At 42.8% G+C, this 24,129-nt stretch overlaps 1 protein-coding gene across 1 annotated transcript in view; it reads right to left on the bottom strand.

Moving 5' to 3' along the window:
- The window catches only part of PSD3 (pleckstrin and Sec7 domain containing 3), a 470,121-nt gene extending 446,456 nt beyond the window's left edge, over positions 1 to 23,665 (bottom strand). Inside the window, exon 1 of the mRNA XM_023515535.1 lies at positions 22,898 to 23,665. Within this exon, the coding sequence (XP_023371303.1) occupies positions 22,898 to 23,665 (768 nt within the window). The remainder of the gene's footprint in view (positions 1 to 22,897) is intronic.
- Between the last annotated feature and the right edge of the window lie 464 nt (positions 23,666 to 24,129).

The following is a 24,129-nucleotide window of genomic DNA, read 5'->3' as shown; positions in this document are numbered from 1 at the left end:
TTTTTCATTATATCCACTGTACTTAGCACAGTGCAAGAACGCACATGTTTTTTGAAGGGGGAAAACACAAAGAGCTCACTGAAAATGACAGGCTCCGGGAATGTGATCTCTCAGCTCAGACATCAGTAATTTAGGGTACAGGTAGGTGAATTAACTCCAGGAAGGAAGAGGAAAATTTCTTCCTCGGAGAAGACAATGAAGGCGCAGAGAACAGATGTAGAAATCAAACTGGATAAAGGTGATGGGGGATGGGAAAGGGAGCATTTGTGCCAGGGGCCCACAGTCTGCCCAGTTTTAGCCAAGACTGGGCGGGGGGTAGAAGAAAATATATAGGATATGGAGGCTGAAAGAGTGCAGAGATGGTCTGCAAAAGCCACTGTGGGGAGAAAGCCAGTAAGTTCACTGAAGAAGTACAGAAAGTTAGAAAACCAGGTGTCAAGAGCTGAGCATTGATTTCACATAAAAATGTTCCTTGGAATTTCTCCAGCTGTGCCTAAATGCAGAGTTTGAGGAATGGGGCACAAGAGGGTTGGTGTTAACACAGCTAATAAAGGAGTCCTAGCTGGGGAAGGAGTCCAGTGACATCAGAAGGGGACAGATTGTCCATGCAACATGGAGGAGTCCAGTTGCTGAGAATCTTCATGATGGCTGATGGTCAGGACTTGAGCCCACAAAAATGTGGGTGGGCCCATCAGGTATCCCCGAACTTGGAAATCAGAGCAGCTGTGAAGTGGCAGGTGCTTGGGTATAGACTTGAGTATAAGTCAGAAGAGAGACAACAGATTTATTTGCGAAGGGCTTGCCCATGCTGGTTCCCACCAGGAATTACACATTCACCACCTCTGGCCTTCACTACCGGGGTAGGTCAGCCAGGAGCCATCCTCAAGCCAGGGCTCCAGCCACACAGATGAATTCAGGGACAGGCCCTAGAAGCATGAGGGGTTAGGAGGGTCACAGTCTGGGAGTAATAAGATAACTGGACAGGCTCCCCCTACAAGGGCCAGTTACTAGAAATCAAGCAGAAAGAAATCATGAGCCAGGGGTTACGGGCATGTTAGGAAAGTGACAGTGGGCCTAGGAACATGGGAGATGATTGCAGTAACATTTTAAAGGCAGGTGGTAAGAACAGATGAGGATGCACGCTGGCTCTGGATTCAGCTCTAAGAAGGCAGAATTATCCTTCCTCTGCTCTAACACATGCACACACACGCACACACACATACACAGAGGAAGGGTAGGATACTGAGAGTGATTTAGAGAAAGCCAAGTTTCTTATTGAATAAGGAGATCATCACTTGGTTATCTGCCAAATGCAGTCCAGGGAATTTATATTTTTGGTAGAGTTAGTTTTAAATAATGCCTATGAACTAGGAAAGCTGAAGACTATTTTATAAAAATGGATAAAACCTATTCTCAAACAACAACAGCAGCAACAAAAACAAAAACAACAAACCCAAACTATTCCCAAACAGAATCATCATAATAAATTTTTCCCTTCATAACATTTGATAATAAAAACAGTAGTCAAGGCTTGGCACCCGTAGCTCAGTGGTTATGGCGCCAGCCACATACACCGGGGCTGGTGGGTTCAAGCCCAGCCCAGGCCTGCTAAACAACAATGAAACTACAATAATAATAATAATAATAATAAATAGCCAGGCATTGTGGTGGGCGCCTATAGTCCCAGCTACCTGGGAGGCTGAAGCAAGAGAATTGCTTGAGCGCAAGAGTTTGAGGTTGCTGTGAGATGTGACGCCATGGCACTCTACTGAGGGCAACATAGTGAGACTCAGTCTCAAAAAAAAAAAAGTTAATCCCAATACACATGCAATTCTAGGTTTGGGGAACTTTTATTTATTTATTTTTTGGCTGGGGCTGGGTTTGAACCCGCCACCTCTGGCATATGGGGCTGGCACCCTACCCCTTTGAGCCACAGGCACTGCCCCAGTTTGGGGGAACTTTTAAACTAAATTGGTTAGAAAATAAGAATATCATATATGTCATATATCATAGACACACGTATGTATTGGCAGGAGAAAGAAAATTTGTGGTAGAAACTTCCAAGGCTCACTCTATCCTGTTGGTTTCTCTCTGGGGACATGAAAGAAAACCGGTTCATCTACCTTTAGAGACTGTTCAGTGTGATCATCCCAGTCCATGTGAGATGTGTGTGTCACTTCTGGGCGGAAGCAGTAAAAGTTTCTGTATCACCCTCTTGACCTCTTACCTGATTAGCGTGAGTGAGCAGTAAACTTTTGTTGTGTTAATCTCCTGAGATTCAAGGGTTACTGTGTTGCCAGGGAATAGATTAGGCAAGTCTAAGAGAAGAGGGTTACTGTGGAGGCTGTTCCTACATCACTAATGACACTTTAATTTCCTAGATGACTTGCAGGCTTTTTTTTTTTCACTGATCTATATCATTAGTCCTTGGTGAAAGAACTAAGTTTCGTTTTTCAATCTCAAGATATCCAGAAAAGGCAAAAGGTTTAGAAAGGCCGAGTATAGTTGTCGCTCATAACAAACGGTGTCAACAAGGCAAAGTCACACAACTAAGACCAGGGCATTGCCCCAACCCAGCTGAATCCATGCCTCATTCTGTCACTTGTGGGTGCGAGGACTTAATCTTTGCAATGATTCCTTTTTCTGTATTCAGATCACTCTAAACCTGACTGGAAAACCATTATTCCAAGGAATGGTAGACACAGGACTCATCGCCATGTAACGTTTAGCCACGCGCATGTGTATATCAAGAGAACACACCGCTTCCCCAAGTTATCTACTCTTGCACAAAACTTATCACTATGTGCATTATTAAACACACATTCTTTTGTAATTCAATTTTATTGTCTTGAAAATCTATGTATGTAGGCCTGATTTTTTTTCTCCTTGATGTTAAATACTGTGCCTCTTTCTGTTGTTGAGGGGTTTTTTATTGTTTTTTTTTTCCTTGCCAGGACTGGGTTTGAACCCGCCACCTCCGGCATATGGGGCTGGTGCCCTACCCTTTTGAGCCATGGGTGCTGCTCCTTGAGTTTTATTTATTTTTTAGTTTTTTTAAAGTTTATTTATTTATTTAATTTAATTTAATTTTTATTTTTGGTGGGGGCTGGGTTTGAATCTTCCTACCTCTGGCATATGGGGCCAGCACCCTACCCCTTTGAGCCGCAGGCGGTGCCCATGCTGTTGAGTTTTAATCTCATTTAAATGCAATCATTTACAGTGACATCCTCATGGGATAACTCTTCCCTTTCATCTTTTTCAAACACAGGCAGGCAAAAGATACTGTTTCAACATAAAGGCTAAAACTCAAAAGCCACAAAGGAGACTCACAGCCTCTGGGCAGGTTTTTATGCTGCAGCTTTGTGAATAAAGTCAACTATCCTTTAGTGTCATTGATCAAGACAGGCAGAATCTGGGTGTGAATATGTGGATTTCATCTAAAATACATCTTGGAACTGTTCCTCTCAGTGGAAGAGAAGTCAGAGTTTTAACACATTGTACAATTACGAGGAAACGAGAAGGCTCTTGATGGAAAGAATGGACAAATTCCATGTACGCAATCTAATTAACAAGAAAAAAATGCATGGGCAAACTAAGATATGTCTAAATAGAAGCCATATTAGCAAAGCAGTTGCTATCATTTTCAAATTTCAACAGGCAGCAAACATTCCATTAAGGCTCCAAATTACATATCATGTCTGTGCACTTTTTCCTTATCAGTCTGGCGCCCTCAGCAGCTATTCCAAACCCTGTGCCTGGTTTTCTAGTTTCCCGGTAAGTGAACACCGATGCCAGTCCAGTGCAAATACACCCAATATTCCTTGTTAACCCCTTAGTTGCAAAGATTCAAAATAAATAAACAAAGACAAAAAGAAGAAGAAATAGCAAGGCAGAAAAGAATAGAATAAAGAGAGTCACTGTGTAAAACTTCACAAAAATAGGTTAGGTACTGTGTTTCCCCGCAAATAAGACCTACCCCCAAAATAAGCCCTACCAGAATTTCTATGCATTTGTTAAATATAAGCCCTACCCCATAATAAGACCTAGTGATGGGCATGGCTATGCAGTGTATCTGCATAGCCACTCCATGCATTGTGGTGCTGAGTGGTAAGGAAGACTGGAATACCTTTTCTCTGCCTATAGCCTTCCTTGTAGGATTACTGATTTCCTTATATCTGTAAGTAACACAGAGATCTCTTGCTCTCACTATAGCTCCACACTAACAAATTACTAAATGTCAACAGATCTTGGTAATGTGAAATAGGCGTCCATGACGAGGTCCAGCCCGTAATTCTTTCACCATTACACCTATTTTCTATTAACAGGATGAAATTCTTCTTTATAATTTCCTTCATTATAAAGTTAACTGAAGGAGGAAAGAAGGAAATGAAAGATGATCCAGAGGAGCAATGAGTCACACAAGGGCACGAGCTTTACAAATGGCAAGTTGCAGTGGCTCACGTCTGTAATTCCAGGAGGGCGAGGTGTGTTGATTGCTGGAGCTCATGGGTTGGATACCAGCCCGAGCAAGAGCAAGACCCCATCTCTAAAAATAGCCGGGTGTTGTCACACGCACCCATAGTCCCAGCTACTTGGGAGGTTGAAGCAAGAGAATGGCTTGAGCCCAAGAGTTTGAGGTTGCGGTGAGCTGTGATGCCATGGCACTCTACCGAGGGTGACAAAGCAAGACTCCATTTCAAAAATAAATAAATGAATAAATAAAGAAATAAATAAAAATGGCAAGTGGCTTAGAAGGTGCCCATCCCTTGGTTATCTAGGTATCTTTTTTGGGAAAGTAACAAAAGCCTCTTTGTGGAAGGCTCCTGGCTTCTACCTACTCCAACTGGCCCTTTCTTTAGCTCCTTTCAATCAGCCACAAAACACAGTGGGGTACAGTCAGTAACAGCTTTCCTTTATAGCCTTGGCATCCTCCAAGGGCATTAGCCTGGTGCCAGCCACCACCAGTGGTGTCTGCTCCCATCTCTTTTATCCTCTGCCCTTCCTAAGTTTCTATAACCATATAGAATTTTTAAAAATAAATATGTAAAACCATAGTTGGTAACTCCTTAAAATTAAGCACACACACACACACACACACCCCGCACACGACACTTAACAAACAAGCAAAAGAAATAAAGTCATCCAGTTGGTCAAAGTCCCTGTAGGTAGAGAATATCCAGGGATTTAGGAAAAGGTCATGGTTAAAATTTTAATCACTGGCAACACCATAAAACACACTATTATGAACAAAATGACTCAACTCACAAGTATGTTCAAATGCAAATACTGTGCTTGAATCAAGAGCAGACAGGTATGACTATTTTGATTGCTGGTGAATTTGTTAAATGATGCATTAAAAAAATCACTTCCTAGACTTTATACTCAGGAAGAACTCCTTCTTCATCTTAGCCCTTCCTTATTATAGCTCCTCTTTCCTCAAGGTCATGTCCTATCTCCTGCCCAAGCTTCCTGACCTCCTCTTTCTCCTCTGTTTGCTGGGCGAAATTTACCACACCCTATGGTATTGCTTACCAACTGCCTGACTTGCCTGCACCTAGTTCATTCAGGGCACAAATAAACTTTATCAAGTATTTGAATATTCAAGGTTGGCCAGGCCTGCTCCTGCTGTACTTCTAGCATTGTGAGAGGCCAAGTGGGGAGGATCACTTGAGGTCAGGAGTTCAAATCCAGCCTGAGAACGAGTGAGCACCTGTCTCTACAAAAAGTAAAAAAGTGAGCTGGGCATTGTGGTGTGCACCTGTAGTCTCAGCTACCCAGGAGGCTGAGGCAGGAGGATCGCTTGAACCCAGGAGTTTGAGGCTGCCATGAGCTAGGCTAATGCAACCGTACTCTGGCCTGGGCAACAGAGTAAGACTCTATTTAATAAAAGAAAATCAAGCTTGTGGCTATATAATATATTCTTACCAGTAAGCAACTGAAAAGAAAATAAAAGCATGAATTAATAATATAGACTTAGAGGAATCTCGAATGGTGGAATAGTCATACCATTATAAGTATTTTGAGCCCCACTGGTGTTCCTCTCCCCGTGTTTGGCAGTTGGGATAACAGATAAATAAAGTATGATGGATTCTTCAAAATACTTAGAGTTGATGGGATGATCCTCACTCCAAATCCCACTTTGTAGGCTCTTCTTAAACTTAGAAGAACCAAATGATTGTCCCAGCTTGTGCAGTTAAGACCAGTGACACACCAGTGTTTTCCCATCATCACGTCAACACACACCCTCTGCACATTTTTTGACATATATGAATAACATCTGTCCAATGTCTAATTATTTTTATTTAAATAACTTAAAAAAGGAATCTTTGGAATTATTATCAATAAATGAAAACCAATATCATTTTCTATTACAAAAGTTATGTTTATCTGCTTTGATTTGTTTTGCCTCAAATGCAAAAGAAAAAAAAACACAGAACCATTTAAAGCTATTCAAGAAGAAAAAACCTATTCAAAAATGAAGGTGCTAAAAGGTATTCAGTAATACAGAAAACTAAGAAATTAATTAGAGGGTATATGTGAGATAGTTGAACTTGAAGGATACAGATTTAATTAGTTTAGAAAAGTAGAGAAAACAACCTGAATTCCTACTTGGCAGCTGATTTAAACTTTGCTAAAACCAGAGTTGACAATTTATTGAGCGTGAAAGCTGTACCTATATCTCTGTAGATAAAACATTATAGTTTCTGAATACAGGCAAATCAAGTTTTTATTAACCTGAATATTTTCTAAATTGGGCACTCTAGTTAGCTGAGTTTTATAGTAGATTACAGAGAGCCAGAAAATATGTTAACTGTCATGTTACAAGTAATATTTGAAAATATGAAGGCTAAATTTTCCATCAGAGTTAGTATAGAATACCAAATGTAATGTCACATTTTTTTTTTTGTCATCTGTGATACTATGGTGGCTCAAACTCAATCTTGATATTAAATAATTTTAATTTCCTGAGCATCTGTCATGAACTGGTTCTCTTTCCTTATACACCAAAATTTGATGGTCCCAATGCAGAGCCTTCCCTAGCAGCAAGGGGTGTCACTCAAGGCTCAGGATGGTAACTGTCGTCTTATGAAGTGAGGCGACTCACAGCAGGGGAACCTGACGCAGGCACGAGCTGTCCCCCAGAGACCTGGGCAGCTGCCCCCACACAACTCATTTTCTCCCAGTTGAGCCAACTGGGTGAGTGCAGGGCTTATCAAACTCAGCCCTCTAGACCTTTTTCTGGCCAGCGTGGAGGAATGTCCCTGGCATCTGCCCACTACTCTATCTTTTCTGCTGACTACAGATAACTCTCTTTCGTTTTCCAACGTGGAATACCTGGGGATCTGAAGGAAAGTCCCTCCATCAGTTAGATGTGTGGGAAACGCTTCCTGATAATGATGTGGAAGAGAATGATTTTCCAGATGCCCCCAAGCTCACTCCAGTTCATGGAGTCACAGTTCAGGCCCACATGCTGGGAAGACAGGGCTGACTGCCCATCGCTGTGCACGGCCTGGCAGGGGGTAGGGGCTATCTGCCAGAGAGCCCAGAACACCTGACGAGGGTGAGATACTTAGAGATAGTGGAGTTGAAGTGCAGGGGGGTACTTAGGTCAAGGACGTTTTTAAAAAAACAAAGTCAGACTCAGATGGCTTTACTCTTCCCTTCTGAAGTGGGGGCTGGAAAAAAGGGCTGATATGGTAGAGCAGGGAAGCACTTGGTATTGTGATGAATAGGCCGTCAGGAGCTGGACTTGCTGTGACTGTGAGGAAAATGGTATTGCTCTCTGCTGGGCATTTTTGTTTCCTCTCAAGGGGTGGCCTGGAAAGGTGAGCCATCCAGGTAGTCCCTCCCATCATCTCCTGTCACTCCCGTAAATCACTGTCATGCTTCTCAGTTTTACAGGAATCCCTAAGCCTCCATCATACCGAGACCACAGTTCTGATGGAGATGGATCACGCCCCCCAATTAAAGTCAAGTTAACATAGGGCAAGTTGTTTTAGGCTGTCTAGAGCCTCAGCAGAAGAATAGCCACCCAGTGTCTTCATTATTTACTCTCTGCAGCTTGCATGCAAATCTCATTAAATCTTTACGATGTTCTCTAGTGAATGCCATTCATTTCCTTCTGTAGTTTCAACCAATTACACAGGGGAGCGTTTCAGCTTAATATGAATGATAAATCTTAGGCAAGATGTAGGATCTACTGGCATATAAAAGCTGAGTAAAGCAGTTCCCACAAGGACTTAGCTTGGTGGAAAGAAGAACAAAGCATCATTCTTCTAAAGGAGTAAAGGAAAGGGAATAGGAGAACCAGAAGATGGGTCAGGCAAGTAGCCAGCCTGCTGGACTCAACAAAAGTGCTCGGGCAGAAGCTAAATTTATTTTTTACAAAATCAAACAGACGATGGATTCATTACATGCACATCCGTACAGATAGAGAGCCTGCCTTTTAGTAAAGGAGATAAGATTTGTACATAAATACTTGAAACAGTGTGGAAAGTAATAGAGACGTCAGGAACTGTGCTAAGTGACAGAGCTGAGAAGGACAAAGAAGGCCAGGCTCAGAGAAAGGAAGCCATTTGCCCCCAGTCACTCAGCTGGACTTCAATACCAGAACTGACTCCAAACTTAGGTTGTCATAGAAAATATAGGATGCAGTTAAATTTGAATTTCAGATAAAACTCAAATGATCTGTATGTCCCAACTATGGCCATTTAAAAAATCTGGCAATCTTACTCCAGATCTCATCCTCAAAAGCTATTCTTAAGTAGTGTGAGAGTTCAGGACTAGAAGAGGTTCCCTCTGGGTGGTGGTATTGCAGAGTAGATCATTTGGCTACAAAAGGGATAAGATTTAGACAAAACGATCATGTAGGTAGTATTTGCTTTTAGTTTGATAAGCCTAGCAGTATTTAAACTTTTTCCCTCGTATACCCTCAGCAAGAAACATTATTCACTCCCAAAATATGCGTAAGTATTCATGACTGATATAGCATATTCTATCATTTACTATGTCATGTACATCTTATAACTCAGAAAAATAAAATTAGAGAGGTAAGATATAAAAACATAAACAGAAGTACTATTACTTTTCTTTCTGTGCCTAGTGGACACCGTTGACCTGTAGCCTCTGATTGATTCTTTAGGTCACTGGAACCCACCATGAACCAAGCAAAGTTAAATCCAGGACATTGAATTCAGACAATCAATCTACTTTTATCAATTAATTTTTGTAAAATGCAAATTTTCTTTAACCCTTTCCTTTAATCAGGGTAGGCAGATCTGGAGTTGTGTTTTATTTTTTTCTTTTTAAACTCTCTTTAAACTATTCTTGAGTGGCAGGATAATTCATGGTCATGAACTTGCAGATTTTCTCCTGATGTATTTTTTTTTTAAATTTCAGATTAAAAACAGGGTACTAAGGACTAGGTTACGATGTTTGTGTTTGTTAGGTGAGGTCCAGGTGTGTCTTGCACCCAGGAGGTGTGGCATACATCCTCACATTGTGCCCATTAGGTGGGAGACCCCAATCACCCCCTCTTTGCCTCCTCCCCAAACTTAATTAAATTGAGTTTTTCTCTATGTGGGCGTGTATTAGATCATCTACTGGCTTCATATTAGTATTGAGTATTTGGATACTTGCTTTTCTATTCTTGTGATACTTTGCTAAGAAGAATGTGTTTTAACTCCATCCAGGTAAATACAAAAGATGATTGTAAAGTCTCCATCCTTCCTGATAATTTTTTTTAGCTCTCCTCTCTTTAAGCCAAGCCCTTCGCTGCCCTCTGCCTCAGGGAGGTCTATGGGTGAGGATACTTCCCTTCTGCAAAGGATGCTGAAAAGGCGATACCAAATGCTCAGTGTTCAGACAGAAGGGGAGAAAGGGGAGCCTGTTGAGAAGCCTGAGCAGGGATAGGGGCCTTGGCTTGAGCCAGGAAAGGGGTAGAAAGAGAATCTGGGTGAACCCCCTGGGGGGTGGTTCAGAGGCAGCGCCCTGAGGGAAGTTTTAAGCAGGGAGTGGCAGAATTAAGGGAAGGGTGGGTGTGTTTATGAAATAACTTATAGTCAGTCAGAATTTCATTGGCTTTAATATTCCTGCCTCCCACTGCTCCACCTTGTCATGGGCCCCTGACACGCATGACTTCACTCTTTCAACTACAGAAAGCTCTTTTGTTTTTCTGGATATTTCCAAGCCTCCATAATATCCTTGTTGTCAAGGTTCCATCGGCTCTGAACTACAGCAAGCGATGAATTCACAGAGAGTTAAGATAGGAGGTATACAGAACACAGAATTTTTGATGAAACTATGAAAGTAATAATCTTTATATTTAAAGACGGGTGATAGGTAAGACAAAGTGATTTGTATTCAGACACACAGAGGAGGGAAACAAGTCAGGCTCTGGGTTCCCAGCTGCTCAAACCCCATGAGGACACAGAAGCAGTGGAGCTTGACGGATCTGGAAGTGCACAGCCTAGGCTGGGAGGCAGCTGAGCAAAAATGGAGGACTGGAGATCAAACCAGGGAGGCTCCCCAGGGGAGGAACATGCTGCACCAGGCACGGTTCCAAATACTGCACATACTGTAACTCACTTCATCCTGGCACCTCTGTTTTACAGATGAGGAAACTGAGGCACAGGGTGGGTCGGTAATTTACCCAAGGCTACACAGCTGCAAGGGGCAGAGCCAGGGCCTCCCCCCCAGGGCTCTGGAACAAGAGTCTGTGGTCTTTACCACTGGATTATACTGACCTTGTGTAGAAAGGACAAAGTAAATGCAAAAACTCAAGGGTGCTTTCATACCACAGAAATTTCCTGACCTTTGGTCCAACGTTAGTGGACAGGAAATCCCGAGACTATCGGAGATTAAATTTCTTGCTAGTCCAGTAGGGTAAGGATTTGGAGCTAGGTTTTAATGTGATTTTATTAAGAATAATGAAATGGCTCTTTCTTTCTTTTTTTTACTGTTGGAGATTCATTGAGAATACAAGAAACCAGGTTACACTGATTGCATTTGTTAGGTAAAGTCCCTCTTATAATTGTGTCCTGCCCCCCACAGGTGAAATGGCTCTTTCTATGAGCATGTTGAAGGATAGGGTGAATTTTCAAACATGCTATTCTTATAGTTCATGAGTAACTTATTTTGTTCTTTTTCCTGTTCTTAACAGGATAATAACTCATGTTTTTGTAAGGCAAAGACTATTTGTTCCATCTGTAACAAAGCCTGAAAAAGGAGAGATACTAACACTGTGAATTCTTCAGCTGGTCTTCATGATGAAGCTAGACCTGAGAAGTCTTCATAATCACCTTGTCCAGGAGGAAAAGAGGCAGAGAAGCCAGCCTGTCCATTACTGCTGTGAACTGATGTATTGTTAAGCTGGTGTCACCAGCTTCTAAACCTCGTTTGTGTTCAGGGGTCACAGTCTGCTTACTTCCAACTGGATCGCCTGCTTTGCTTTGCTGTCTAAACATCGAAATTGTTTATGTGCGACAGCAAGATTGCAGTCCTGGCACAAGGAGCCTCATTCAAAGAAGCATTCCAAGCCCAACTCCAGCTCCCCGTCTACCCGCATGCTTTGACCAGGAAACAGCTTCAGATTCACTGACTTGGATCAAATTTACACATCCCAGGCCTGTGTTTCTGCTGTCTCTTAGCAACGTCCTGCAGGGTGGCTTTATTGAGTTGCCATTACTGCGTGGCACCTGGGACTGGAAACCTTTCGGGATGAGGAGCAATCCCCGGCGCCAGTGGGATGGCACCACTCTCTACTACATGGACCGTAGTTTGCTGGTCTTGATTTTGAATTTTCCAATGTTCTGTTACATTAAACGGTGCCTATTTTTATGCTGAAATAGGTACTTGGTTTCATACACTTTTCTGGTTTTCCATAAATGTAGTGAACTATTTTTAATTTATTTTGTATACCCTTGGATAAAAGGTACAACTTTACAAACCAGAAATCTTAACTTTCAGGTTGGAAAACATATTCACTCTATGTATGTATGATCAGATTGCCACATTGCCATTGTGTTTCTCCATAACAAACTATGAAATTCACATGTGAACTCGGGACAAGTCCATAACTCAAACCCTCTGTACATTCTTTGAATTTACCAAGCTATTTCTTCCTTCATTCTAATGACCTCTGAAATCTGTGTCCATTGAGAATCTTTCCCTGACTAAATGGAAAAAAGATGGTGACTTTCCTTCTCAAATTATGATGTCTGAATTGTAATGGGAACAACCTTCCTTGTTCAGCCAACACTCCCTGAAGGCCTACACAGATTATTCCATAAAGTATTAAGCCTATGTACTTATCCCATGGATGTTTCATTTTGTATATGTCTTAAAATGCCTCTTTGCATATATATTTGCCTTAAACTTTGCCAGATACTTTGCATATGTCTGCCTTAAACATCAAGCTTGCAGTGAGCAGAAAAAGAATCTTCTCTGTCTTATGTTTTTTTAAAGGACCTACATTATCACTCAATAAGCTAATTTAATGATGCATAACATAATTTACAGGTAAGTCAACCATATAATTCCTGCTTTTACTTTTAATACATAGCTCCTAATTAGATTTATGAAATGCTTTTTCTCCAAAGAGCTTCAGAGGCTACAAACACAATAGATAAACAACACAATAAATGAACAAAAGGCAGGTGCCAGCCAAATGTGGTTTGCAAAAAAGCATAAAAAGATGGTGGAAGGGTAGTTTGCAAAGAACTACAAGAAAAAGTACACTTACTAAAAAAGATTGAGGATGAGAAAAGTAAGGATGGTGCTGTTAGCTTTCTAAAATGGCAAGGACAGGAAAGCAGGCATGATTTATCAGTTGAAAATATTTATTTGTAGGTTGTTTAAAGCAAAAAGCAGAGCTAGTTCTCTAGGATAATAGGTATTGCAGTTGGGGGTACATTACACACAAAGATCATTCACAAAGTAGGTCTAGAAAAATTAGGTTAACAAGCTTACTAAAGAGAAAAATGACTATAATTCTTGGGCATGGACCTACCCAAGAACTTTTTAAATATTAGTCTAAGTCATAAGAAAAACAGTTCTCTGAAAGCACCATGAGGCTACATTTATGACCTCAAAGATAATTTAGAATTTTATTCTACTTTGGATTGATGTCCCAACGATGTCAAGCACCCATTGCTTGACGAGTGACCAGCTTGAACAGCCTCATAGTTGAGAGTCTTACCCATGTGAAGTGTGAGCACCAATCTTCCCAGGAAGATTTTCCTGTCACTTGTGTCTCTGCTCAAAAGTCACCTGCTCCATGCCTTCCCTCATCACACAAACTAAAGCATCCTTTCTTGTGCCTCTCACCCCATTACTTCCTTCAGTTTAATTTTCTCCTGAGCACTTGCCACAAAGGCTGTGAAGCCATTCTTTTCCCGTCTGTGTATTGGTTTAGCAGTCCCTGCCCCTACAAGAATATATCAGCATAGCCTTATTTGTCATCCTCCCACTAGAACAGTGCCTACCAGGTAGGTAGTGATCAATCAGTATTGAATGAATGGATGCAGAAGTCATTTGTTCAGTAATCCAGGTCAGTCAGAATGTGACCATAGTCCCAGAAAGCAAAAGCCTCGTAACTAATTAGACAAAATCAGGAAGAAAAAATAATCTGTATTAAAACATGAGAATGCTTTCTAGGTAAAGCATTCAACCCTCTCACACAGAGTGTTTTGACTTGTACTTTATCAACTCTTTTTGCATCAGGGACTAATTTCAGGGAAGACAATCTTTCCATGGATGGGGTGGGGTGGAATTAGAGTCTCATCACAGCCTGAATCCTTCAGATCCAGTTATAGCAAAGCTCACATTCCTATGAGAATGTAATGCCACTGTTGATGTGACAGAATGTGGAGCTCAGGAGGTGATGAGCGAGACAGGGAGTGGCTGTAAATACAGATGAAGCTTTGTTCATCTGTATTTGCCTGCAGCTCACCTCGTGCTATGTGGCCCAGTTCCTAACAGGCTGTGAATTGGCTTGGGTGAGACCCAAGGACAGGAGACTGTAGCTTTATGTAGTTAACAAGCTTCCCTTACAATTGAAACAAATTTATTGTGTAGTGTCCTGGCCTGTGCTGGATTATTAAAAAGGATGTTAGACGTAGGCAGGGTAATAACAGTGAGAAGAGACAGAGAGGGAACACAGAGGGAACTGAAAAATTAATAAAAAGCAAGGAAACAAACAAAACCCCCCAGAGAGTAGAGTATTGAAAGGGGAGAGGCCACAGATGGTCTCACAGATTTAAAGATACCAGCCAGCATGGCCTGCTTTGATAGTGATTACTTACATTATCAAATCAAATATGTCATGTCTATTATAGGTAAGGAAAGAGGAGGATAGTAAATATTAACTAAATGCTTATTATAAACCTTTTCATCCAAAGTTATTCTTTTAATTTTTACTGTAAAGGGCAAGCAAAACTCAGTTTACTAAGAGAATCAATTTCTGTGAAACATGATAAAATAATTTCCCCCTCCTTTCTTTTTTTGTTTTGGAGAAGGGTCTCACCCTGTGTCACCTAGGCTGGCATGCAGTGGTGTCATCATAGCTCACAACAGCCTCAAATTGTTGGTCTCAAGCCATCTACATGCCTCGCCCTCCTGAGTAGCAGGGGCTGCAGACAAGTGCCATCACATCTGTCCCACTTTTCACAGAATTATGGAGATAGTCATGTGTGTGTTTTAGCTTGGGCAGCTGGAAAGCACAGAGGCAAACTGACTTGTGACCATTGTGAGACTCTATGGTAGGTACTTTTGGGTTCTCTTTCTGATCTCAGCCTGATCTTTCCTTGATCTTAACTTTCACTTATATATTTTCCTAGGCTTGACTGCTTATTACAATTTACTTCTCACCATTATTTTCATTTGTGCTATTATTATAAAGCACTGGAAATCATTTATGGAAGAAGATTGAGTATATATATAAAGAAACTCTCCTGAAACCTCTCTACTTACTTACATGAGATAAATGGGCTAATGCTGTCATTGTTACTAATCACACAATCTAGTTGATAATGAATTGAAGAGTGAGCTACTGTCCAATAAAATGAAAATTTCAAGTGATAACACATCAGAAGTGCTTGAATGATATTGGGCTTTCTATCTCATAAGCTGCTGGACCTAGTCATTGGAAAGTTAATGCAAAAATCACACATCCTGAAAATTGAAAGTTAAATTCCAAAAAGTTAAAATTGACTAAATATAACCACAGGAAATATGCAAAACACAAAGGGCAGCCAAAAAAGAGTCACAGCTGTTGATTACTTTAGAATGAAGGAAAGGGAACTTCCTAAAAATGCAGCCCTGAAATTGACCGACAATGTCATGTCTATGTAGCCGTCATTCTTCATTTGTCCACCTTTGGTTTTTCACTGATATGGTTCAGTTCAAGGAGTCATAGAACCCAATTCAAGGAATGTGGTGTATCTTCACTTTTTCATTGTTATTATGGCTTTTTGAATACTGAGTCAGGAATCCCACTGAGCTGACGTAAAGTTGAAAGGGATCACACGCAGACTCTGTGATGGTAATCTGCTTAGCCTACACAGGTAGCCTGCTTTCACCTGTGGACTCACGTCTGTGAATCTTGTAGTTTCCTACAGTCTCTAAAAATCTATAAGGAAAAAAGTCTTTCAAAAGGAATATTCTACTATATCCTAACCAGTAGCAGATTGCGGAAATACATCTATTTATAAATTACATCAGGCAATGATTTTATTCTAATATATTACTCAGTTCAGGGATGCTCTTTTAAAAATCTCTCCAAAGCCTATATAATCTGGCTTTCCTAAGATCTGCGAGGACTCAGATAGAGCATTTATATGAGGGAATCACTTTGTAATTTTAGATGACAATTTCCTGAAAGTGTTTGGGCATTTATGGGGTAGACTGTCCATATTTACTCCTCTGCTGTTTACTCCCCACCAATTTCTAGGATTGTACCCTTCCCAGGCCTACATGGCACATCCACCTCAGGATCTCAGCACACCTGAGAGTATAATGCACCCTGCACCCACCCCCACCCCTGCCATAGTAGATTGGGTGGGTACCAAACCATGCTGAACCAAGGAGCCTCTTCCCAGGGGATTGTGAAAATCAGCCCTAAGGGATTCCAACTTGGCTTGGATTGTCTTCTAAAGAGAAGAGAATTCAATGTGGAAATTGGGGCGGCTGTATTCCTCCCTGTGGAGTAGGGAGTAGGGTGAACAGACAGGCAGAAAGAGTGACTGAGTGATTGAAGAAAGGGGCCAGGGATACCAGAAGAGGGAAGGAAAAAGAGATCCGAGGCATTTGGAACCCCTAGTTCCACTCGGTCCTCTCTCTGGGTTCTGCAAGACTCTACACTTACATATATGTATTCTTATAATGAATCCCCCTCAATTGAGATTAAGGAGTTTTGAGCGTTTCTATTTTACATAGCCAAGAGTCCTACCTAAATCTCCAAGCAATGGGGGATTTTTATTTAAGAGCACAAAGCTTGAAAATGTAACTGAGATGATTCACTGGAACTGATACCAGCTGAGTAAGAGCAAGTTTCTCCATCATTCTAAGTTTTCATTCCTGACTGGGACTGATTTTCAATATTCCCTTGGCTAAATATTTGATTCAAGGGACCAAAAACAAACCCCAACCCCTTTTAGCTAGTTTGTTTATTTCCTTTTGGCATAGAAGGAAGAAAACCCTTGCAAGTCCTATTTCCACAGCTACAAAAAAACTCAACCCTATTCTTTGTGTGCAAATCTCTCCAGTCAAACTGAATCTAACACTTGAAATTAGGAAATTGTATATATAATGGCATACATTTTTTAAAATGTACTTTAGTTTCTGTTTATCCTCTGGGTACCAGAGAGACATTTAATTTTACCAATAAAAGAGCTTCCCAAACACAGAGAGATTTCCCAATATGGTGGACTTTTCAAAAGCAGTAGCTTTGGTTGCATTTTCACAGACACAAGTGGATTGGCAAGAACTGACTTAGACTCATGGAGCTGGAAGGGAAGAAACCAAACAGCTTAGTGTTTTCACGTGGTAGATAAGAATAAAGAGAGTTGGGTTTCCTCAGGTACCTTGAACCCCAAGGTACTGTGTCTGAATTTTCAATCCAGTGGCTTTTCTACATGTCATAGAGACGCCACCTGCACAGCCCTTCACACACTCTCTGCCCTCCTCCTCTTCCTATAAGTAGATTGAGATGCTGAGGCTTGTGGGACTCCGTGAGCACCCATACAAGGACTTGTGGATATGAATGTCAAAGGAAGGAGTCAGAAGAGAAAAGAAGAGAGAGAACGTTGTCATGGGAACACCAAGGCAAATACCAAGATGAAAAAGAATTGAAACCCATTCTGCCATCTCAGGCTTTATTTATTCAAGTAATAAATCAAGACATCTGGGTCAAAACCAGTGTAGCATAAAATGAAGTAAAGATAAGCTTTTCAGTCCAATCAATACTGTCTTCTAAATACCAGAATCTTTTAAAAATGGATGCTTCGCTGCACGCTTGATCTACACTCCTGGTAAAATTACAACGTGAGCATTTGTGCATGCTCTCTCTTTGTTCTGATTTCTTTTTAAAAAATTCTAAATTACTCATCAAGAAGGATTAATAAAAAGACAGAATTCTCTGGAATACTATTTCATGAGCAGAATGGTTTGTACATGCCACAAAAAGTCAAACAGGCTTGGGTAATGAAGTGCTTGCCCCAGATAAGGTAGATGAATGCTTGGTATGGGTTAAGTGGACCAGAGGGGGTTAGTGTTCAACTCACAGAGGGGAATTTAATTTAACTAGAATCTAGTCAGAGAAGGAAATTTCAACCATTAGAGGACAGACAGCTTGGAATGCTGATCTTAAAATTCTGCACTGGGAATTCTCTGCGTGCGAATCTTTCCAGTCAAACCGAATCTAACACTTGAAATTAGGAAATTGTGTATATAATGGCATACATTTTTTAAAATGCACTTTAGTTTCTGTTTATCCTCTGGATACCAGAGAGACATTTAATTTCACCAATAAAAGAGCTTCCTAAACACAGAGAGATTTCCCAATATGGTGGACTTTTCAAAAGCAGTAGCTTTGGTTGCACTTTCACAAACACAAGTAGATGGTCAAGAACTGACTTAGACTCATGGAACTGGAAGGGAAGAAACCAAACAGCTTAGTGTTTTCACATGGCAGATAAGAATAAAGAGAGTTGGGTTCTCTCAGGTACCTTGAACCCCTGTGTCTCAGCTTTCAATCCAGTGGCTTTTCTACATGTCATAGAGACGCCACCTGCACAGCCCTTCACACACTCTCTGCCTTCCTCTTCCTATAGGTAGATGGAGACGGCTCAAAGAAGGCACTAACTCCTATCTCTGGATTTCTCATTCCCCACTGAAACCCCAGTTCTTCCTAAGAAAGGTTAAATCCATTCTCTATATAAGTTTCTTATAGTGAAATTATTTGACAAGACAATTAATCTTGAGAAACAACCCGAGGTAGATGAAATTAAATCATTTTAATACTTTTATTTCATTAAGCAATTCATTCCCTTTATGGATTCATCAATTCCTAGTTATTACAGAGTGTTAGGACTGGAAAGAGCTCTGAGAATGAATAAGATAAGCTTGATTGGTTCACCTATCGGTAGAGGCCATGTCCTTAGTTGGCAGAACCAGAAGCTCCCTTTTCATCTGTCTTGAATTAAAGAGATATTCTACAAAAAAATTAATGCTTTTTATAGACTTACATTTCAGGCATTAGTTTTAAAGAATAACAATCCAAGACATAGAAAGTTAAAATTATTTTTTTCTAGTCTGCTAGACAAGGCCTGCCTGTAAAAAATTAGACCTACCTTGCATTTTGCAGGGGTCCTCAACATTTTTAAACAGGGGGCCAGTTCACTGTCCCTCAGACTGTTGGAAGGCCAGACTGCGGGCCCCAGGACAAGTCTGCTAAGCAAGACAGGCAGCGGCAGCAAAAGCACCCGGCGGGCCGGATAAATGTCCTAGGCGGGCCACATGTGGCCCCCGGGCCATAGTTTGAGGACGCCTGGATTAATGGAAAATGTTCCAGTCCCTGCCTTGTTTGAACATAAACCTCCTGCTGATTCCTTTTCCATCTTGTTCATTCTCATTCTGTCTTCTAAACCCTGGATACTCTTAGAAGCTGCCAATGAAAGCTCAAAAAGTTGAGTAGTTTTGAGGACCCATGGAGAGAGGGGAAGGGAAAAAGGAAGCTAAGTTTTGGGGGGTCAATTTAAAGCTATAGGTAAAAATTTTGTAGTGTTTGTAAAAATGCAATTTGAGGGGAAATTAAAGAAATGTATTTACCACTAATTTTCTGAGGCTGTTTATATATTAAAAGTTATTACTATTTTAAGATATATCATGTAAGATATGAAGACCTAGTGAAAACAATGTTTTTTTTTCAAATATACAGAACTTTCTCCAATGGACCATAAAGCTTATTTTCTCCTCCCTTTTGAGTTGGGTCCGTTGTCCTTGTCTTTGTATCTTTAGCCCCAAATGCAGGTCAAGCAGGGACAGTTCCTCGGGTTTCCACAGAGGGGCAGCAGCATGTGGGGGACAAGAGAGTTAGGGCAAGCTCTGGCCCCAGCTTGAGAACATTTTCTGATTCACACTGACAGATGAAGCATGAGAATTTTAAAGCTTTCAGTGGGCATGGCCCTGCCCTGGAACAGCTCATCCTCCACACCCAGGCCATCAGCGCTTCTAGAAAGCTGCTATTCTTGTTCAAATGAACCCAGGTCACTAGACCTGGTATTTCTGCAGATCTTTCTCCTGTCCTCTTCACAAGAGCAATTAGGACTGCAGTACAGGTAACTAGGCCCCAGGAAATGTGGGGTTGCCTTCCAAGAAAATCTTGCTGGCCAGAAAGACAGTGAGAGAAGGCTGAGGGCACCCTGGCTGCAGGGTGGACGACTTGGATACAGGGCCTTAGCTGTTGTCTCCTAGTTGTGAGTCCCAGGGAATTGGTGCCCATCCTCAGGCATGACAATGACATGTATCCTCCCAGAATTTTAGTTAAGAGGGAAAGATGTAATGGAAGCCCTCTAGGCCACAGAATGCTGCCATGATTTTTACTAAAGCCCCATCATAGAATAAATTAAGAACACAGTGATTTGACGAACTGCACTCCCTTCTTAAGCTACTTGGAAAGATGTTAAGTCAACAATCTTAACTCTGGAGCCCATGATATCTCAGCATTGCAAGAATAAATTTAGCCATTTGAAATACTGGAAAGAAAGAAACTTACTCTTAAGGTCTGATTCTTCTCCTTGGAAAGTTGACCCGAGGCCCTCAGCCCGTAACACACATGTAGGAATAGAGTTTCCATCCATGTAACTAACATTGCATTTTTTTTTTTGAGATGGAGGTTCACTTTGTCACCCTAGGTAGAGTGCCCTGGCATCATACCTCATAGCAGCCTCAAACTCTTGGGCTTAAGTGATTCTCTTGCCTCAGCCTTCCCAGTAGCTGAGACTACAGGCACCTGCCACAATGCCTGGCTATTTTTAGAGACAGGGTCTCACTCTTGCTTAGGCTGGTCTCAAACCCATGAGCTCAGGCAAGCCACTTGCCTTGGCTTCCCAGAGTGCTAGGATTACAGGCACTCTGCAGTGGCAGATGCCACCGTGCCTGTCCATTTCATGTTGGTTAATATAATATAACTGATCACGTTTTTCATGGGTACATTAACTAGAAGTTCCCCCTGTGTGCAATCAAGGGCTTCATCATCCATTGTGGACAAGAAGATATTTTAATTAGCCCTTTGATACCTACCTGCAACTCATAAAATTAAATTCCCAAACACCAAAGGGCTAGATCACTCTTCTATACTAATCTTTCCAGTCCCAGTGGCACATTACTTGCCTGGAGATGGAGAGGTAGAAAAATGATTTCTGTTGATTTTGCTTCTTTCTCTAATACCCAGAACTGGGCAGGGGTCACCTGGTTAGTAACAGCCATAGAGCATTTAAAGGACTTTGAGGTGTTAAATTCCTGACTCCTTTCTCTTCTCACAGCAAAAGGAATCAGTGCCTGAGTGTCAAGGCCAAGGATAAGCTTTTGTAGCCCTGCTACCTCTGACTCTGTGGCTTCCCCAGTCCTATTGATACCCCACTGATTTTACTTCTCTCTTTCCCTAAGTCGGGGGCTACTGAGGGTCCCTTTCACTTCAGCCCACAAATTTCCGTAGCAACTGGGAAGCAGGTGATCTCATCAGTATCCTCAAGATGGGAAATCTGAGCATGCTTTAGGTAAGAACGTGGACTTGAGGCTTCCAACTTTTTAGCCGTGAATCCTGCAATCCCTATTTTAGACAGAGCAGATGTCCAGGGGGCCCAGTTACTAGGGGGGATAAATGAGGTCAACAAGACTGAGATCCACACACTTGGACCAACTCCCAAAGCGCCTCTCCCCAGAGAAATGACAACAGCTCTGAGGTTTTGGCCTGTCCCTGGAAGGCAGGAGGGGAGAGTGGGAAAAGATGGGCTTCTCGAGTCACCAGACCAACATTAAAGTACACAAACAACGGTTGAGTGACCCTACATGACAGAGCCTGGGCTGTGACGCAGGGATGTGTCGTTCCTCCTAAATCCCTGTAGGAAACGAGATACAAGATTTGGATGGAATGTAAACTATGTCTTAAGGAAGCAAGCAAGAACATCGCTTTCTCTGAGAGTTCCCTTCTGGAGAGAACTCAGGCTCATCCTTCCTCACTGATTTTTAACTGTGGCTATGCAGGCTCCCTGTTAAGAAGAGAAAAGGGAAGAAGGGGTGGCACGCAGAGGCACGCAGGAGAGAGACCTGAAATCCGGATGAAGTGGTCTTCCCTCTAATGCCAGGGAAGGCCCCTTTCCCTATGTGAGTTTCACGCATTTCTCCTGTAATATTGCTAAGTACTTCCTCCATACTGACCTTCCACACAAGTCCCCTCCCTTGATCTCACCACCCCCACCCTCCCTCACGTCCACCCTTGTCTCTCATATATACACAGGGTGCAGAATTTCAGGGAAAGGAGAAACACACACACTCAGTTTGCCCACCCATGTGAGCAGTGCACCTGACTTTTAGGCTCCAGCATGATGGGGAGCTTGGGCCAGGTGTGGAGGAACAAGAAGCTAACAGAGCAGGTAAGGCCACGATCAAAGGCAGAGGCCATAGGAGCCGGAAAGACCCCAGAGACCACACAGAGTGGGCTTTCTCTTTCTTGGTGCCAAATGGGGGATCACATTCAAGGAGACACATCCACTTGACGGTGGAGGTTGAGGGCCAGGGGAAGGTGGGAGGTAGATGAGGGCCCTGGAAGGTGAAGGGAGGATGGGGCTGTGCCCCAGATCTAGAAGCCTCCACAACTCCTGGAGCCTCTCCCACTGTTCCCAGTGCCCACTCGGGAGCCCAAGCTCAGCTTTGGCCCTTGCCCTTTCCAAAGGAAAGGGAGGATTCCTGCTCAGCCACTTCTAAATTCCCTCAAGTGAAATTGGAGCTATGAAACTCTATTTCTCAAGCAGTTACAAGCCCCGAAGGGGTATGAGTACGTGTCTGGGTACCTCCTTTGTCCTCCTCTCTCGTCCTCGTTTATAAAGCGTACCCTTCCTTCCCCATCTTTTCTTCTCCCATCCTCTGCAAAAATCTAGGGAGACAGTTACTGTCTCCTACCAAACAAAATGCTGCTGGTGGCTGGGAAAGTGGCAGAACACGGAGGACAGAGCCCAGCACTGTGGCTGGTGGACACCTCCACTAATAGGTGAGACCTAGCCATGCAGAGGGGAGACCTGGGGGCAGAAACCCACTGTGGTGGCACGTCTGTACCCCTGGCCTCCTTTCTCCTGGAGGGAGGGCTGGAGTTCAAAGAATTCGGACACAGGCTAGTTCCTACCTTGAGAGGCAGAGCAGCAGGTGGGGCTGGGCAGCCTGTGCTGGTCTGGATGGCAGGGCAGTCCCTGTAGACCCGTGCCCGTGTCGCCAGCGTTGAAGTACCTGTGCCTTCCTCACAGTTCCTGGGGAGCACCTGGCAGGTTGCAGCCCCTCTCCTCCGGAAAGCCCGTTCCCTGTCATCAGCAGCGTGGGCCAGGACGGCCCGTGGAATGGAACATCCCAAGGCATCCCCGCACAGGGTGTCCATGCCCCACAGGTCCTGGGGGACAGACGTGGTTGGCCAGTGCTTCCAGAGCATGCAGGGATCACTGCTTCCATCGCTCATGCCGGGAGCTGGGCTAGGACTCCTGCATGGCAGGGGCTCTTGCTGGCCAAGTTTCCTAGAGGCTGGGGGCAGACAACGCCTGAGATGGGGGGAGCCGCAGACACCACCCCGGCTTGTATCCAGGTCCTGGTGCTTTTCCTCTCCCGCCTTCTTTTCCTTTGGAGCAGAGCAGCCAAATGCAGCCTCTCGCTGTGTCCTAGGGCCTGCCTCCTGCGGCAGCCTTGAAGGAGAAGCAGCCAAACCCTGTGTTCTCCTGAGGTCCCTGCTTGCCAAGAAGCCCGTCCTGGGACTTGGGAGAATGTTTCTCTCCTCCAGGCTCCCTGGGGCTGCTGTGCTGGCTGCAGAGGCTGGAGACTGGGCGGGGAGAGCCCAGACAGGGGGAGCCTGCAGCTGGATGAAGAGGAAGGAAGTTTTCATCTGCTGTTGCTGAGGCTGCCCAGCCATTTCCTCCAAGGGGGTAGGGCTGGTCCTTGCCAAGGTCGAGTTTCAGACCTCGGTGCCCAGGGATGCAAACAGCTGTAGCTGTGGGCAGATGTGACTCAGCCCATGGTTCTGCCGATAGCCTGAGGAAGCAAATGGCACAGTTTCAGTACTCAGGGGTACTCTTCAAGAAAGGGGGATTCAGGACATGGTCTTGACCATGGAACTGGATTCTGGGCTCATGTCACAGAATCACAAAAACAGACTGGTGGAGAATGATCTATGAGGACCGTTAGAACTTAGCCCCTCTCACCTTCATGTGTCTAAATGGAATGACTTTTTCTTAACTTATGTCTCCCTCATACTTGAAATGAAAACATTATTCATTTCATTGTTTAATCCTAAATTCTTTATTAGCTATTTTTATTACTTGGTGTCTGACCTGTGAAATACCAAGGTATCTAAATGATGCCTCTGATAGACTTCAT

Source organism: Otolemur garnettii, unplaced genomic scaffold, assembly GCF_000181295.1.
Source record: "Otolemur garnettii isolate 467f Iridium unplaced genomic scaffold, OtoGar3 scaffold00074, whole genome shotgun sequence".
Taxonomy (NCBI): Eukaryota; Metazoa; Chordata; class Mammalia; order Primates; family Galagidae; genus Otolemur; species Otolemur garnettii.
Note: the sequence above shows the minus strand (reverse complement) of the source record. Positions and strands in the feature narration are given on the sequence as shown.